This window comes from Esox lucius, chromosome 21, assembly GCF_011004845.1.
Source record: "Esox lucius isolate fEsoLuc1 chromosome 21, fEsoLuc1.pri, whole genome shotgun sequence".
NCBI lineage: Eukaryota > Metazoa > Chordata > Actinopteri > Esociformes > Esocidae > Esox > Esox lucius.
Window position 1 is genome coordinate 28,119,369 of NC_047589.1, and position 18,701 is coordinate 28,138,069.

The 18,701-nt window shown below is 44.8% G+C and overlaps 2 protein-coding genes across 3 annotated transcripts in view; one reads left to right on the top strand and one right to left on the bottom strand.

Annotated features, from left to right (window-relative positions):
• pola1 (polymerase (DNA directed), alpha 1) overlaps positions 1 to 5,435 on the top strand; it is a 44,499-nt gene extending 39,064 nt beyond the window's left edge. Inside the window, exon 37 of the mRNA XM_034289419.1 lies at positions 4,545 to 5,435. Within this exon, the coding sequence (XP_034145310.1) occupies positions 4,545 to 4,684 (140 nt within the window). The 3' untranslated portion in view covers positions 4,685 to 5,435. The remainder of the gene's footprint in view (positions 1 to 4,544) is intronic.
• A 3,331-nt stretch (positions 5,436 to 8,766) lies between these two features.
• Positions 8,767 to 16,424, bottom strand: arxa (aristaless related homeobox a). 2 transcript variants are annotated; one of them, XM_010885944.3, is made up of 6 exons: positions 16,108 to 16,424; positions 15,053 to 15,641; positions 12,991 to 13,036; positions 10,801 to 11,132; positions 10,044 to 10,308; positions 8,767 to 9,605 (listed from the first exon to the last, which is right to left on the bottom strand). In XM_010885944.3, exons 1-6 carry the CDS (start codon positions 16,292 to 16,294, stop codon positions 9,591 to 9,593), a joined length of 1,434 nt encoding a protein of 477 aa, XP_010884246.1. In that variant the 5' UTR covers positions 16,295 to 16,424; the 3' UTR covers positions 8,767 to 9,590. The 2 variants fall into 2 exon arrangements, with proteins under 2 accessions (XP_010884246.1, XP_010884249.1); XM_010885947.3 differs by lacking the exon at positions 8,767 to 9,605 and having other exon boundaries at positions 10,224 to 10,308; positions 10,789 to 11,132.
• Positions 16,425 to 18,701: the final 2,277 nt, after the last annotated feature.

The window sequence follows — 18,701 nt, forward strand, 5'->3', positions numbered from 1 at the left end:
ATTTCCACCCGGACCCATTTAGCCGCGACGCACAGCGCTCTGGGCACGCTAAGTAGGCCCCTTACCCACAGTCCTCTCTGATTGATGTCACTTGATTAGAAAGGGCCGCTCTACGAATAGATTTATTTATTTGATTAAATATTTATGTATGCGCGTGTGTGCGCCAGTAAGGGCTGGAGCAAAAGTGCCAGTGGAGGTAAATATAAGGTGTAATCAATAGATGACCAGTCTGGAGATGGAGGGAGCAGGAGTAGGGGGACTGGGATAGAGGAGAGGAGGGTTAACGTGATTATAGCCTCTTTTCTTCTGTGATTTTCACCCTCTTTCTTTGATGTGAGAAATCAACGACAATCCTTTATTTTCCTCCCCTTTCGGTCTTTCCTCCTCTTCTTGCTTTTTCTTATTTCCTTGTTTGGCTTTTAGCCTTGCCAGGTTCTGTTGGGTCCACTGCTCTCTGTTGAATCCAATGTTTGAACTTTTATCGTATCGTTTTCCTCTGCACAAAGTGAGGGGCGTGGCGGACATTGGAGGGTTGCTAGTTCAAATCTGTCAGGAAGTGGATTGGCAACCGAGGGGTGCCCGTGTCAAATCCAGACGTCATTGCCCTTGAGCAAGGCATTTTGCCACCGGCGACAGCTCCGTATGCAACCTGTGTGGCGGCGCCCCTTCGGACCTCCCCAGCCGCCGCTGTTTCTGTAGGGATCCTTAATGCTCATTGGTTGAAAGCTGTGGTATGAGTAAGCAGAATGGCACGTGGGGTTGTGGTACCCCACGGCTAACAGCTGTTCTTATACACAACCCATCGCAGAGTGCCTGGACACAGCTCTTAGCTATATATGCCACAAACCCTCGATACGCCTTATTGCTCTTATAAACCGGCCACCAACACAATTAGAGCAGTAAAAAGTGATGTGATGTTATACCCGTGGTATACACTCTCGTATATCATGGCTGTCAGCCAATCAGTCGAATTCAGGATTCATAGCAACAAGGCACCTTTTGTGCCGTTGTTTGGCCAGAACTGCCAATGCTGAAGGCTGCATCCTGCCAGTGTGCCTAAGAACATGTCATAGTCGTGGTACCCTGGCCATATACCACAACCCCTCATGGATTACAGTAGGGCATCTAACCAGACCAAACACACTTCAGTGACACGGGGATGGTATATGATCTCACGCACGCACGCGCACACACACACACACACACACACACACTGGCCTACAGGCTGGGATAATTCTAGGTGTGACTGGATTAGTGAACTGGGATGTCTCTCGTGCATACACGCACACACGCACACTGTAAAGTACATGGTGTTTGTGTGTGTTGTCCTCTGGTCCCGGGGCAGTAATACCACATATTACTGTATTACGCTCCCTAGGGAATCACTGCCGGGATTACAGCATAACAGAACAGAGGGCCTTACTCCATCCTTACACACTCCCTGCCGTAGCTATGGAGTTAATAGAGTAGACGGCAGGTCAAGGATCACGCCATTATCTGAAATAACTCCCAGCCCCCTCCTTGCCTTTTTTGTCAGCTGGTCTTATTTATCCTGATCTGGATAAGGGTATCTGCCGAATTACTGAATTGTAAGTTTTTAGTGAACCGATGATCTTCGCAGGTTTGCAGCTCATCGGGAAACGGAAAGTTGGCGTCTCCGTGTATCTGTCGGATGAGGGTTTCTCACAACGCAGGTTGGCGTTCAGAATGCTGTCATCCACACGTCCTCGGTGACATTGCCTGATAAACCCGCCTTCATACTCAAAGGAGTTGCATTTAATTTGACCCAAATCAATAAAAAGATTTAGCTACGGATGTTTTCCTTTAAAGTTGGTTGTAACCACCCAATTCCACATCTGGCTGAGGAGTAGTGGGGTTGTAGTAGCAGTATTTATGAAATCAAAATGTGTAATTTGAGTTTATGGACGAACTGCACATGCAGATTTTGGTGTAGCACTTCTGTTAGACTCAGTGATGTCTTTGGGACATTGGCTTGGCCTGGCCATCGTCAACATGGCATCACCTGTAAGTGTGAAGCACTTTCTGTCCATCTTCATACTAAACCGTGTTTGCAGCCCTGAATGTCAGGCTGCTGAAACATCGGTTCGCCCGGCGTCTGGTCGCCCCGGCGTCCGGCATTAAACCTGAGTCCCGTCCCGGGTCTCTATGGCACAAATATAGTGTACTGGCAAGAGGATTTGGGTAATTAAATGGTTTGGTTGACCTGCTTGCAAATCTTTCCCACCAATTTACTAGAAAAAGAAAAAAGGTAGGGCTGGAATTATGCTGCTTGCACTGACTAAAGGAGAAAGATTTGGTCTAAAAACCAGGCAATGGCATACCAGTGCAAAACATTTGGCAAAATCAAAGGCGGGCTACTTTTCCATAGGGAACGACCAACATGGGTAGACTAACTTGACTCAACACTACTGGTTTTTATTTCATAGTTCAGCTTGTTCATCTTAACCAGGTGAAGTGTTGCCAACTAGCAGGCTGGTACTAGTGAACTTCAGGGACTAGTTAACTTTGGGGAGGAAATGTGAAGTCCACTGTGTGTTTGGTGTGAGCTAGTGCGTAGCCTGTCTCTCCACACTCCCCCACAGCTCACCAGCTGCTGTGTGTATTTCCCGCCGAATTGGAACTGCTCTAAATATATGGGTCCACTATTATTGTAACTCCTCATCGCTCATTCAAATCCATTCTAAGTCATTCTAAGGTTGATCAGGCAAGTTCAGGTCACACTTGGTCGACTGCAACACTGCTGTCAGCTAACAAAGTCACAGTACTGTAACACTCCTGACAGATTAGAAAGTCACAGTATTTTACAACACTGCTGGTAGGCAACAAAGTCACAGTACTGCAACACTGCTTTTAGGTAACAGCCTTAACAGCCACCCGCTAATAGAGCGTTCACATTAGCTGCTAACAGCCACCCGCTAATAGAGCGTTCACATTAGCTGCTAACAGCCACCCGCTAATAGAGCGTTCACATTAGCTGCTAATAGCCTCCCGCGAACAGAACATTCACGTTAGCTGCAAACAGCCACCCGCTAAAAGAACGTTCACGTTAGCTGCTAACAGCCACCCGCTAGTAGTACATACGTTAGCAAACACTATGGCCCGGCTCCATTAACATGTTAGCGTTGGTACTGGGAGTGCCCCTCTTCATTAACTCCCATCCGGCCCAGTTATAAATGAGTGACTCGTGCACCGAACAAATCCGATGTAATTTAGGCAGGCCGGCGCTGTTTGTGAATGTCTGGCCTCTTTCGTCTCTTCTCTATTGAGCCCTTCTTCCTTTCTTTTTGCCTTTTCTCTCCCTCTCCCATTCTTTCCTTTCTCGTTCTTTTCGTCTTTCACTTCATTTCGACATCTGAAGGGAGGCCATTTATTTGAACTGCTACCCCTACTGAGCTTTGGGCTGTTCCTCTGTCTCCCTCCTTCCCTCCTGTTTTTTCTCCAGCTCTTAAATTTTTTTTAAAAATGTTATCCATTCCTCTCACAGTGATTGGGTGGGAGAGCATGAATGAAAAGCAGAAGGACAACGAGAGAGGGAAAACAAAATAATTATTTGATCCTACCTTTCAGAAATGATGACATGATTGCTTTTGCCTGATCATGCATCTCACCCCCCCCTTTTATTTCACAGATAAATAGCCCCCCTCTTGTATTCGTCAGTCCTTCATTCCTCCTCCTCTCACCTCTCTTCCGTCCTTTTCTGTATATTCCACCTTTTTTCCTCTTTTCCTTTTCCGTGGATTATCTAGTGATGTTTGCGGGTGCCAGGTGGGACGGCTGCGCCAACCTCCTCCGCGACCGTCTGCGCATGTGGGGAAACGAGCACATCCCTCCTTGGTTCCAACACGGGCCAATCTACTGTTGCTCGGTGTCCTGTGTGTTGCTTCTGTGTATGCTTAACCTCTGTTCCTCCCGGTAGACTACTCCTGTGTGTTTGTACAACACCACTAACGCACCAGAGGGAGAGAGAGAAGGGATGGCAGAATTTGAGACCTGAGGACATGGGGTTTGGGTGGGAACTGTTGGAGAGTAAAACCTGACGGATGGATAATGACCGCTTCATGTTGATATGTGAACACGCACGGTTCCTGGTGTTTTAGGGTGGGTACACGGGAACGCTTTATTGGAGATTACACACTGACATTTATGGATATGGGCCTGATAACACACACACACACACACTGCTTAGACAGTTGTCTCCGAGCCTGACTGGTGGGGGGGGGTGCGCTCTGGCCTCAAGCCTCCCTGAGGGGATAACAGAGAGGCTATATCGACCTCATGCTACAACTGTGCGCTCGTGCTCCCCGCGGTCTAAGTCAGTAATTGTATCACTGCTCTACTATCGATCCCTGAACCGAGCGGGTCAGGTGATGTAAACCCCAGAGCTGGTATTCCTTCCACACGGGGAAAATATTCAACATTTTTCGACACTGTTGTACGTACTTCTTCATTCTCCTCTCATTTTCCCCTCTCACTCTTTTTGTGTTCATCTCCTCTGTTCTTCCTCTCTCTCTCTACTCCTCAAGGGGCAGTGAAGGGAAGATGGAAGGTGGAGCCAGAGGTCTACAGGAAGTTAAAAGACGTTCCTGACCGTGCCCTCGCTGCCAGTGGTTACTCTGAGGTCAACCTCTCCAAACTCTTCCAAGCCTTTACTTCTCTCAAGTAAACCCCACCTGACCCCCCACCCCCACCACCAAACACGTTTGGAAATTGGCCAGTGGTGATTACGTGACTGAGGTGTCCTATCAGAGTGGAGTTTTGGGACAGTGAAGGCCCACCCCCTGGATGTAACTTGGTTTCCATTTTGAACCGGGTTCTCTCATACAACGCATTGTGTTTGATGACGTTTTAAAAGTTTGCATGTTTGAGGTGGACTTTGGCCTGGATGCCATGCTTGTGTATCTCCTTCATGCTGTGAATCTGATTTTGAATGAGATCAGGATGATCTGGTGTGTGAACCTTCATATGAAACTGGGACATCAAGATGATGGATTGGGGGGGGTGTCTAATCGAGTGACACAGCGAGGTAAGTGACACAGCGACAGACAGCTGGGTTAGGGGGGAACCTGTGTTAACAGAGAGATGCGCCAGAATGTCCCCTCAGCGCTTAGACTCATGCGAACACGCGCAATAAGGCAGTGATGCGAGGCCTGACCTGTGAGTCTGCAGAACTCCTGCTGAGGGTTGGGCACTCTTCAGAATTACCCCAATTGTGAGTGAGTGTGTTGGACAGAGTGAGTGGAAGGACTCAAGTTGGTTCTTTTTTTGATCTTCTTGTTGATTTCTTTATCCCTTCGTTTAAGTAATTACCTATGTAATTCTTTGTAATTTTTCATGTACAACTGAACTTTTTGTATTTTTGTGAGTCAGCTTTTACATACATGGAATGTGTTTTGTGATACCCAACCTTAAATAAAAGTGAATTAATCTTATGAAGTTGTTGTAATGATTTGACCTGTTCAATCCGCTGTTTGCGTTGGTAGAACTTGTGTGTTTTAGGGTGTGTAAGGGCCCGGAAAATTAGTGTGTTAAGAAATACTCCCAGTTCTCCATCCTTCGCCAGTTCTGTGAGTAATGACAGGGGTGATCATTTTTTACTCTGTCCCGTCATCATTGTGGGGTACATTTCCATAAACGCTGCTTCAGAAATCACTCTACGCGCCAGTCGCGTACTCATAGAACAGACCTTAATTGGGCTCAACACTTGAGCGCCGGTTCCTTACCCTTAGCGTCATCCTACTGTGTGCGCGTCTGCATATAGTAGCATTACATTTATATTTATCAAGTCACACCGTGTAGGCTGGTGAAACACTTAATAGAACTAGGCTCCGCAGTGTGACTTTTTTTGTTTGTAATTCTGGTTTCACCAGACCACATCATGCAAGCAGGTCTGATGGTATGGTGTGGTCTGTCTTCTAGCCTGTGTATGCATTCCACAAACGCCGGGGGAGTGAAACCAGCGGCGTCGTGCCCGTATGTCCGCGTGCACGGGCGCAGGAGTGGATTTTTCAATAAGGCCGTGTTTCCTGAATCACCTCGCGAACGCGGCATCGAATTTATTCGACCTTGTCCTAAGCTAATAAAGAGCCAACGAGTCGCATTGTGTGTGTGACGTTAAGCTTTATTGCCTGTCCTCTTTGACCAGAATGGCGGCGTTGAGCAAAGCGTCGCACAAGGCCTTCTTTGATGAGGGAATTAGCGGTCTATTCTGTCCTCATTATTCATAGCGCAGTGGAACATGTAAGTACCGGGGAGGGTGTCGAAAGGAGAACCGGTCCTATTGCAGAGTGTCCCCCTTGTTCGTCCTGAAAGGGTGGCTATGAGATGATAAACCGCTTAATACACCCAGCTAATTGGATGAGAGTGAAGGAGAGAGGAGGGAATTGAGGGTGAGGTAAAAAAAGAAGAGAACCCTAGTGCCAGAGGCCACGCTATTCACTCTTTATTCACCTCCATCTCATTTTTCTATCCCAACTCTTCTGTCTACTTCGCTAGTCCTATGTGGAGGCGAGGTGGCTCTTCATCAAAGCGGCTTTCAGGGCGCTTTCCCCCAAGACGGGGTGAAGAGTGGTCCGGTGAGGAATGGAGTGATTGGGGCTATTCTCTTGGAAGAGCTCGGTGGGAGATAGGGGGTCCTGGAGAATTGCAAATCAGCGGTCAAATCAGTCTAGCGCGGAGTAGAGATGGATATGATGAAAATGGGTGCGTCATTGTGGAGAGCAATTTTAGACGTCTGTGGGCCTAATGGACAACCTTTTATAAGAAGAGTGTGGTCGTGTAGCGTTTGGGCCATAGGTCCTAATTCAATTTTTTTCCATAAAATGTGGAACCTGTTATACACTACTCATAAACATAGCCTATCTTAAAAAATTACTTTCGTCATTCGATGAATAGATCACTTTTAATAAATTATACGTCGTCTGAATCCTTAAGCATATAACCTAGTTTATAGCTACTTCGTCGACAAGCCACCTTATGTCAAAGAATGTTAAATGTTCTTGTTGCGCGAACCCAACAACAATTGAGAATTCATAGAATTCAGTACCAGTGCGCGAGAGGCCTCGGGAAAACTCATTTCAATCTCTTCTCGACTGGAAGGAAGAAAGCAAGCCTTGAGCGCAGCGGGTCACAAAGGCCTGCTATGCCCCGGGCATTCCCCAGATATTAGGAGCAAATTGGTTTGCCATTCATTAGTAATGTGCACAATAAGATTAAAGCGCCAGGGACAATTTCATATAAAATCCTATAAGGCCTTACATAAAAACACGCTCTATTGGACTTTTCCCCCCCATATAATTAGATTTTTTTAACACTCAAAGTTCACCTTGGAAGGAACGGTTATGACACACGGGTGAAAATAGTTTTCTTCGTTTTTATGTCTTTCTTGCGCAATGTTTCCTGTGAGCTCCGAGAACAGGGTTGGCAACGTAATGCGTGTCATGTCAGAACGGCGCGTATTACGTGCTGGACCCTTGTGCCAAGGGGGTCTTTAGCGCTCGGTATTTATGGCAATATTAAGTGTCGAATTAGGACTGATCCAACCGGGGAAAGTTGAGAGAATGCCCCCGCCTCATCCCTCTCTCTCTCGCTCGCTCTCTCTCTCTCTCTTTCATACACACCCCATATCTATCTTTGATTGCTTTATTATAGGCCTCATCCATCTGATCTGATGTCATTCTGTCTCGGATTATAAAACAAGCCCAGTGAAAGAAAAGGGTTTCCACCAGAGTGAGACTATAAAAGCGGACTAAATTAATCCGAGAGCTAATTTCACGCGGTTTGGTCCAAGACCATGGACGGGTCAAACGGGCGAAAATGACTTCGGTGAAAGGAAACGCATTGATGGCGCGTAATAGGACCGCTTCGTAGGGATTTCGGGAATTAAGTCGCGGATAGAAGGGCGGATAGAAGCTGGGAGGGGAGGACGGGAGGGGGGCTCGAGAGAAAGACTTTTTTTATAAAGTGGTTTGTTACTTCATTAATGACAAAGGGACTCGCTTCCATCGACATGGCATTACAGATGTTAACACCAATTTAGCGCCTTTAAAAGTTTTTAAAGCACGTTTTGTAAAGAGTGCCCCGGATAAAGAGGGAGATCTAATTGAAAACCCCTCGCCTTTGTCACCCGTTTCACATGTGCGGATTTAGCTCATGAATATATGGCTCTGTATTTTGTCAACTCGGCTGAGAGACCAGACGCACACAGCGGACTAGAATTATGTCTGTCATTACTGCCGCTAATCTATTTTCTCTTTAAGTTAGCCAGTCCAAGGTGGCCTCCAGACATGTCTAATAACAAACCACAAGAGTCCCTTTTACGGCCCCTTACATTCGCCAGCAATTTAATTATTTGAAATACACTTTGAGAACAGTTTAGACCTAATTCCAGACGACATTTCAAATTTCCCATGAATGGTAAAAAACATGAACGTAATAAATATGGTTGTTAAAAGATGAGAAATTAATTATGATAAATATGATTTTATATTTATGAAAGGGTATGCCAGTGTGGGTTGATCTTTCTCATGAGAAAGGAAAATGTGATAAAAATGTGTTTCTTCTATCATTTTGCTGTTTTTCAAAGCTTACTATAAAGCTATATAACTATATACTATATTTTTTTAAATGTTTGAAAGCGTTCTTTGTAATAATACTTGTACTCCACACAGAAAACACCAGCTTCTTTATAACAATTTTATTAATAGTGCTATTATTCTATTCAACATCTATTCAACATTTTTATCCCTAGCTTTTGTCAGTTCTACAAGGGGTTGAAATAATCTAAGGGATTTTATTTCTTTTCACCACGTTCAAGTAGGCCTATTCAATTCTCTTTTTTCATTTTAAGAAAGAAATGTACAATCACTTCAACAATAAAAGAAAAATCCAGTCTTGTGCTCAATCGGTTGGGGAACAGTTTCGACATAAATAAAAATCTAAAAACCGATGATATTCCATAAACACGTCACGGCAGATTTCTACAGCGGGCCACGTACGACTTTGCATTAAGTGCAACTTCTCAAACGTGCTCTTTTCAAATATACAAGTCTCTGTTTTGAAAATGTTCCTCTTTTGTTTCCTTTTCCATTTTTACTATAATATTTACACAGGTTTGTTTTTCTTTCTTACATAGTTCAACAATAAGTGACACTGGATATTATCTAAACTTCACTTAATTTGTCATTTAGTCAGACTTAATAGGCCGAAATGTAATTTTACTATGCACACTTTCGTTTTCCAAACTCTTACACGAAATTACATTCAATTATGCACTGCTTTGAATGTACATGTTGCTAACACATGAGCACGTGTACAGTGCTAGCCAATCACTGCTGACTGAAGAACAAACTTGATGCAGGTTAGATTAAGCCAGGGCATTCAGGATGGGTTGCAGAGTAGGACAGGAAGGTCTGTGGACAGGTTGCTTTGGCTTGGTGACCTCCTCACACTCTGCTTTGGCACTGATGGCCAGCCATACCGGGTGGACGTAGAAGGAGCTGAACCACACAGTGTTTCCATTTCTGGTGCTTTAGTTCAAGTGCATGCGCGCGCGTGTGTGTGTTTGGGTGGATTCAGTTCAATGTGGACTACGTGAACCAGGAAGTAACAAAGAGAGAAAAATGACAAGAGAGAGAGATTAATCAACAATGTGTGTTCTGCGGTCCATTTAGGACATCAGGAGGTATGAGCAGATGATGGTGTTTTCCCGCACACACACACACACACACACACATACACACACACATACACACACACATACAGCACTCTGATTTGCCAGTGCTCTTGAATTTGGTCATGCTTTTCATTTGGGGGTAAAAGGAACGGGTAGGGGAGATATTTGGAAGATAAGGGTTCAGGGGTCAAGTGGTTACAAGTCAGGGTCTGATCCATCCGCCACTCCTTTCCCAAATCTCCCGATTCACCAGAGGTAGATGGGGTGGGGGAGGAGAGGGTGGGCAGGGTTAGGGACAGAAGCCCGGGGGAGAGAGGGGGAGCAGGTTGGGAGTGGCAGCCATTCAGCACACCTCCTTCCCCGGAGCTCCAGCGGGCAGGATGTTGAGCTGGGTGATCTGAGCCGAGTGCTCCTTAGCCTTCAGCCTCAGCGCTGCGATGCTTGAGGCCCTGCGGTCCGCAGCAGCCGAAGAGGAGGACGAGGAGGAGGAGGAGGAGGAGGAGGGGTCGGAGAGGACTGTGGGAGAGATGGAGGGAGGCTCGGCAGTCGGGGCAGGCTGGCGGAGGAGTCCAGCCGTGGTGGAAGCACTGGTCAGAGGGCCCATACTGGAGAACAGCCTGCAAGGGGGTGGAGGGACCAGCGGATGAGGGGAGAGACAGGAGAAACTGTTAGACCGGAATCTGGATGACTTCTGGTGTTTGGGAAATCGCCATGCAGCTTCGCTCCGGCTCAAATAAAAGGGAAGGATGAGGAGAAGACGCCACTTGGGACAGTTCAGGTCCGTCTGGTCCGTCTGGTCGACGTTCGTGTTGGTTTCGGGGGCCTTGGTTTCACAGCTTGTGTGTCAGTGTCACACCATCAACACAAGCCTACGTGTTTGGCATCACGTACACACACGCACACACACGCACACACACACTCACTCACACCCCAGGCTACACTAACGGATGCAAAGTAACAAGTCAACATCGCACTGAAACCCGTCCAAGGTTGAGATCCCGCTTGGCAAGAGCCCTGCTACTGGTGTCTGTCACTGGTGAGGAGCCGCCATGTAGCGCAGTTGCTAGGTATATAGAGTTATGTAATCAGAGGTGTACCTATTGTCTCACCTGCCGAAGGTGGGCCCGAGGAAAGCCGGGTGACGGAACATGGCGGCCGTGCCCAGGAATGTTCCAAGGCCCAGCGACGTCCCCAGGGGTGGGCCGGAGTGGTTGCTATGGGGCGGAGCCAGACCAGGAAATGCAGCTGCTGCGGCGGCAGCCGCTGTCCAGGCAGACTCAAGGGCCGGGTGGGGGTGCGGGGGGAACGGACCCCCGTCCAGATAGTGGCTGAGTGGGTGGGCGGCCGAAAGGGGGCCAGGGAAAGGGAGTCCGGAGGGGTGTGTCTGGACACCCGCCTTTTCTCGCTTACGCCACTTAGCACGGCGATTCTGAAACCACACCTGGACAGAGTGGGGAAGAGGTCAGAGGTCATAGCTAACATAGATATAAAGGATGCTACCTGTTATTTTGTGTTGCCTAGTGTATTTTCAACTGGGCTAACAAGACAGTGTATTTTCAACTGAACGCAATGGAGTAAAATCTGTTTGCCAATGCTGGCTGACTAACACCTCATGTTGAGAAAGATGAACAACATTGCAGTGATATAAGGTGTCACACACTTGTTTAGGTAGCAGTCTCCGTTTAGAATACGTGAACAATCTTCTACATCAAATCTGCTCAAGCTCCTGTGTACACGGAGGGTCCCGTGCTCTGATTGATGAAACGGGCGAATAGTCAGCGGTAATTACATGCGCAGTAAAACCCTCGCGCCCTCACTAGTCTAAAGTTACCTAGGCTAATTAAAATCCTTTACCCCAGCAATATGACTGAGATCGGGTCGACGGTTTTAATTAACATCCGTGTTAACAAAATATGGGGAGAATAACCGCAGAACATAGTCAAATAACAAGTAATGCGCTTTAAATTAAATTCTCCAAAATGTAAAACAAGTCATCTTGAAGGGTAGGCCTATTTAACTTTCCCACGCCCGCCGTCGCTGTGCCTAGTTTGCGCTGCTGAAACAGAGGCTCCAACAATGAGAGAAAAATGTCAACAGTAAGAGAAAGTGAACGATAGTCAGGCGTGCGCGAGCGCACGCGCACACGTCTCTCTCACACACACACGAATGGTGCCATTGGAAGCTGTTTAGCATTACATGGCCCCTAGGGAATTTATGAGTTTTTTATCACCTCCCGATGGCGCCCGTTAAGTGATTTGTTCACCTACGGTCCCGCGAGGGGACATCTGTTGTTTTATACCGGCCATAACCCCGGACGGAGCATCGCCGTGTTTGAACTGTCTCTTTGGTTATGAGCCCCAGGCTAAGACATGCAATCCACGTTCTCAATGAAGAGATAGGAGAGGAGGGGGAGAAAGGAAAGGTGTGTGTGGGGGGGGGGGGGGGAGCAAACACATTTAATGGTCTCTCTCATTCGCTCCAAGTGGAAAGCATCGGATCAATGCGGCTCTATTGCAATCACAAAATGGGAAATCAAATAGCATTATCCCAGCCACCCCTCTCTCCCTTTTCCCCTCCCTTCTCTCTCTCTACCTCTCTCCTCCCTCACGCCCTCCCTCACGCCCTCCCTCTCTCTCTCACTCTTCCCCTCTCTGATTATCTTCCTCCCCCCTTTCGTTCCGGTGATGGGAATTCAAACACCATTTTCTCTCTGAGAATAGCCAGTGTTTGCTCTCGCGCTAAGTGCGCTTTTATGAATCGTCAGCGTCCGCTTAATTACCGTTAAAACGTCCCCCGGCGCAAGTAATAACTTCCAATAACAGGAAGGAGCTTCCCTACGCAGCAATTGGGGCCATTTAACGCATTTCAGGGTAATAAATCACTCAGAACCGCAAGCTTTTCTCCATATGCATCATGTCAACAATAACAGCAAATAGCCTATTTAGAAATAACCTATTATAAAGTAGAAATTAATAGACTTAGTAACATCAGGACTGGCTAAAGCGCATAAAGGTCTACATCTGAATATGGGTATTATTTTAAACTTACATTTTATAGTCTGTATGGATTTTAGGTTGTATGCATTTATTACTGGGCTAACAAGACAGTCTAGAACAACAATAAATAGCAATTGTTTCATGACCCATTGATGCAAGGTGCACCTTCTAAATGCATTTCTAATTTGGTGGACTATATTTCAATTACCCATTTCACATATTTAAGTGTCATTATATAAGCGTTTTAGTTGAAAGCGACAGTCCGCCATAATTGCAGCAATAAAAAGTTAAAAGGCCACTTACTTGCACGCGTGCCTCGGTCAGATCCAGCCGCAACGCGAGCTCCTCTCTGAAAAGGTAGGAAAAGAGGTTACCGTTTGTGACCGAGAACTCAACAGTTTTTTTCTCCTCTTGCCGTTAACAATACAAGAAAATAGTTATTTTTCAGACACGAAAAACCCACAATGAAAGGACAGTCCTTTATACTACGCTATTTTCCTTTCGATGGTTTGAGAAAAATTGTCAGGGTGATTGTATTGTAATCTGTCTTTTCATGGCCATAATAGCTCCCGCATACAACTGCTTTTCTTTAGTCAGGGGAACAACATAATGGCGGAAATAATGACATCCAAACTATTACAAAGCCATCGAGCGTTTGTCTGAAAGAGAAGTCTATAGGCTTACCTGCACAAATTGATTAGGCCTACTACAATTTCGCCTTAGAAATAATAAACGCATATCGATACTCTAAGAAAACATCGATCAACAATTAAACTATTATTTGGCTCATGTTGCCAGTATTAAATCATATTTTAATAATGGCAATTTTCTTTCAAACGTAATCTTTCATATTCCTTATTTTTATTGTATCCCATAGGCTTATTTATCTTCTTTAAAGTGATAGGCTGAACATTTTAGCCACCGTCTGTCTTCTGTATGTCTGGAAAATAATAGGGTACATTCTGAATTGTCCCTCTCCATATAAATATTTCATTGTGTAATAGTAAGATAAAAATAAGAGAAATGTAATCCAAAATTTAAATTAATTTTTTTTAATTAAATGCACAGCACCTGAAACATTAACTGTAATTTAGAGAACAACCGGAGACTTATAAACCAAAATAAATGTTATTTAAAATCCTCTACATTCTTGGGAAGCTCTAACCAATTAGTATCAATAAATGTAAAATAGCAATAAAAATGATACACGGAATACACAAATTTAGCATTGATTAACTCAAAATTGATCAACTATATATTTCCATAATTCGACTGAGGAGCAAAGCAGTTTGAAAATTATCTATGCCATCAAAAATGACACAATACACATCTTAATAAGATGAGTGTTGTGTTCACATAATTTGCCTCATAACAAAATGGTCAGGACGGATGTAGAGCATCTATGCTATGTTCTCTGTATTCTTATTCTGCTTCGAGACACGTTCACCTTCAGCTAATGAATAAAAAAAAATCACGTTGCGAGTCGTCGTGTGTGTGTCAATCTGTACGCGTGCGTTTTATTATCTCGGGAAGGCCCAGAAAATCAAATGTTTATTAAAAAGAACAGCATTAGTTATATTCATTCAAATACTGCATAGCATGGTTTACGCATTTATTTACACAATGTATTTATCTAAGGACCACACACAATTCAGAAACGTGACGGCATAGAATTGAGGGACACCCCTGTTAGCCGTCGTTGTAGCTTACAGTACCTATGAGTTTATTGGACCATGGGGCGGGGGGGGGGGGGGGGGCATAATTACTGCAATGCGGGTTTGATTGAAATTATACTCATATCCCAATGACAATTGGAGAAGTTACATTCTGGACTGTTTGTGTTATTTTGTTATGCTGTATTTATTTTTTCTTAAGAAAAATAAAAACCTGACATGATAAGGACTTTACTGAAATCTAGTTAAATACACAGAATGTAGGCAACAATTCAAACACAAGATTTAGGGCCTATGATTATTATTAACAATTTTAGTAAAATGTAACTATAATTGTGTGTGACAAAAAATGTGATATAAACCGATTCTGTTTATATCTCAGGTTCGGTATAATGTTATTTTCTCCAACTAATATGTTTCATTTTAAATTTATTGTTATAATTAATATAGTAGCTATACTACTAAACTAGCCTACAACTAATACAATGGGTTATACCTACTATTGTATGTCTATTGCAGCAGGCCTTAGAACTAGTAAAGCCTACAAACGGTATAAAAACGTTTATCCAAAACGTTAATTTAACGTTATGGTGCGTGGTTGGATGACACCGTCGAATTGATATGTCTAATTAATTCTTCTGTTCATATTTAGAGATGTTACGTAATTTTTCAGCTTCTGACGTAACCCCTACCTGGTGAAGACATCGGGGTAGTGTGTCTTCTGGAAAGCCCTCTCCAGCTCCTCCAGCTGATAGCTGGTGAATGTAGTCCTGTATCTTCTCTGCTTGCGTTTTAGCATTCCTTCCTCCGAGTCACTGCCGGCGGACAGACACACGCTATCCTCGCCGTCCCTCACGTCTCCATCCCCGGCGTGGAGACTCTCCCTCTCTTCGTCCTTCGGGGAGAGACCCAACGCCTCCCCGCAGATCTCGTCATCTTTCCTAGCGTGCTCCTCGAACTTGATTTGCTCCAGCTCTCCTAGTCTCAGACGAGGCCCATCATCAGGCCCTCCTGTGGGACTCTGGCCTTCGTCTCCGTGGTTCAGGGTCGCGTTCTCCCGGTACGATTTACTCCGGCTGATGCTCACCTGTGGAGCCTGGCTGATTTTAAGGCTCTCACAGGCTTGGTCCACCAGGAGCCTCTCTCTGTCCAATTTCTCCCCTAGGTCGTGAACTAAACCCCTGCCATGGTCCAGGTACTTCCCCCCGGGTCCGTAGAGCCGGCGCAGCTTTGGTGGAAGGTGCATGTCCGTGTCTTGGGATATGGGGTCTTTAGTCGAGCCTAGAGAGGGTTACACGAGTGTTGAGATATGTTGAAACGACGTGTGTAGTTACAGATGAGGACAAGCAAATGGAGTCCCCGGGGATCAACAAGGCACACATTTTCAATACAGTAATAACGTTCGAACTGGAATGAAAGTTATTTTTTTCTATCCATATACATGCGCACTAGAGTAGTCAAGCCTACATTATATTGACGGTTTACATTTACTATAACGTAGGGAAAATATATTACTTTTCGAAAGTCGCAAAACCTCAGAAAGCTTTGTATCTGATGGACCACTGTTTGGATCGGTGTCCCGACGCTTTATGTTGAAGGTTTATTTTCATGTTAGACACACACACACACACACACACACACTTTTCTATACATCAAACGCCAAAAAATTGAAATCCCGGAGTATGCAGCAAACACCTTTTCCAGCAAGTCAAGTTTTCTTGCTTGAGCATTTAGTTGCTTGTCTTACCTTGGGTCTGCTTGTCGTGCTCCTGTCTCCCGGGTAGAGCTGTCAAACTTTGCGAGCTTATCAGTCTAACTTTGCAGGGGCTCCGTCGGCCCAGAATACTATCTATACAGTAGGAGGAGAGCAGAGTGGGCGATTTACTCTTACATTCTCCCCGGTCGTGGAGATCTTCTTCGAATTGACTAGACATTTTGATCTGTTTTGTGAAGCGCTGTTTGACAGGAGAGCGGCAGTAAGGCCTTACCTAAATGTACTTCTCGCTCACCCTCGCTCTCTCTCTTGCGCGCGCCCTCGCTCTTTTCTCTCTCTGTTCTTGCGAGATTGTTCCTCTCACTCCACTCACTCTCTCACCCTCTCTCTCCCTACCCAGCGGTTAATGACAGGCACCGTAGAATGGCTCCCGCTCTGCTCTTCGCGTTCTTGCGTTGACGTGTGTTACAGCGCCCCTGATTGGCTAGCGCGGGGGAAAAAGTCAGCTTTATAATTTTTAGCTGTTAAAGTTAATTTAGGAGAAACTGGGGGGGAAATCTCGTGGTGGAATCCTGCTCATGGACTGCACTCAGTATTCGATTAAACCTTTCGGATTTAAAAATTAAAGTAAAATAGTCTGTGCCAGTAGGCTCCTGTAAAAAAACATACACTGTAAAAAAAACACAGAATAATAATAACAATCACAATAATAATAAAAACCAAATTTTGGCCTATATAAATATGGATTATTTTCTTTGTATCGTATAATGATGCATCACAATTTAACCCTCAGTTAGGCCTTGACGTGGAACTCGCTGAACGAGGTCAAATCTTGTCGGTTTACTTCATCTTATTGGATCTATTCCTACTGAAGTCCTGGCCTCAATATCAAATAAGAAGAAAGACGTAACTCAGAGGTCGGCAGCGGTGTGATCAGGATATTTTCAATCGGGTTGCTAAGAGGACCCATAGGTTATTTTGGGGTTGCACAATAAGTGAAAAAAAATGAACATAGAACTCATTATTTCATCCACAGACCTTCTAGACAGTGATCCTGTGAGACAAAGTAGACAAGAAGGAAAATACATTGTCTTAACTCCGAGATCCATTAACGACGAGCTATTTAAAGATTTTGTGTAAAACAATTGGGGTGACGCGTGGGGGAGCCCCTTGGATGTAGGTCAGTATTATCAGAATTATTCCGAATAGTGACACATTTCATCCCATATGCGGGGCCTAAGGCTACAAATTAAATGTTGTATTGTTGTGTCCCAGACAACCGACAAATGAAAGAAAACATAGGACAAACGTATAATAATAGATATCTTTATTAGAATGCGTACGCTGTTTTGCTGTAGAGTACTTCAATACATTCATTTTTGGACGAAAAATTGCGTTATAAATATTATCAAACAATCTGAGCAGTGAGCTACCATACCATTTTATAAATTGATTGCTATTGGTGATTGCGATTGCTCTTAAACACTTCTGTAACCTATGCCCTGTCACCTTCCAACTCGCTCTGTCCCTTTCTTTCTTTCTCACTCACTCACTCACACACACGCACGCACGCACGCACACACACACACGCACAGCAACAGGCGAACACAGAACACTAATTGCCTGGCCTCTCTCTGGCAATTGCAGAGGCGATCAGATGGTACGCGCGCCGGATGATTGACTTAAAAAGTGAAGGTGGCGATGATGAGAAGGCGCGTGGGGAGCGGGGACGCCGTGCAGGCTCGCGCCAGAGAGGGGGAGATGGATCGAGAATGTAATTTTAAGTGAAAGTCTATTTAACCCGCTGCGAATGGCGTGACCCCATCCTTCGCCTCGCGAGCCCATCACTGTTAAAAGGATCATTTTCAGAATTCAATCCCAAAACTTCAACAAGCTGCAATTTACTCTTTCTTCTGCTGCTGCGACTCCTTTCCCTTTATGTGGCTGCCCAGTTACCTACTAAGATTCCAAAGAACATGAAAAATAACAATAAAAAATATCTGGAGAAAATTGTAAAAACTTTAAAAAAGTGATATAACCTGCTGTTCGTTTGTGCTCTTGTTCATTGATTTTCAAGAACAGCATTGTTCTTTTGTGAAATGAAAACGAAAATTAAGTTTTTTTTACCAGGGCGCCCGCTGTAGATTCACGGGCCAGGAGCTGTCCAAAAATACTTAGTTTCAGTCATACACAATATTAAATACAATTCACAATGACAGGTTTGTATGTATTTTGCCCAAAACGATTCACTCATATTGGTAAAAACGGCCTGGGTTGTAATCTGGCCTACAATGCGTTGCCTTAACCAAAGGTCTCCAACTAAATGCTCCTCGTTGTCAGCAACGTTTATTGAGTGAGAAACATGCTATCAGACTCAGATCCACATAATAATGAGATTTAATAACAATATAAAAATTTCCTTTTTATTCTACTCGCTCACAGGCGCACGTAATACAGACGGGTATTTAGCCTCGCTATGTAATTTGGGGGCCACAATTTGATTCATTTATCCGCACTCTGTTATTAACCTGTGAAAAGAGAGATGTCAGCCGTCGTTTGAGACAGTAGGACGTCCGTGCATTGTTTAAAATGACTAATTACGCCAGCACACATTAGCGGGGTCCGAA

Coding starts and splice junctions, on each gene's coding strand:
- arxa (XM_010885944.3), bottom strand. CDS start 16,294: ATGTCTAGTCAATTCGAAGAAGATCTCCACGACCGGGGAGAATGTAAG. Junction 13,037..15,052: donor TACCCCGATGTCTTCACCAG/GTAGGGGTTACG, acceptor CTACCTTTTCAG/AGAGGAGCTCGCGTTGCGGC. Junction 11,133..12,990: donor TGACCGAGGCACGCGTGCAA/GTAAGTGGCCTT, acceptor CACTCTGTCCAG/GTGTGGTTTCAGAATCGCCG.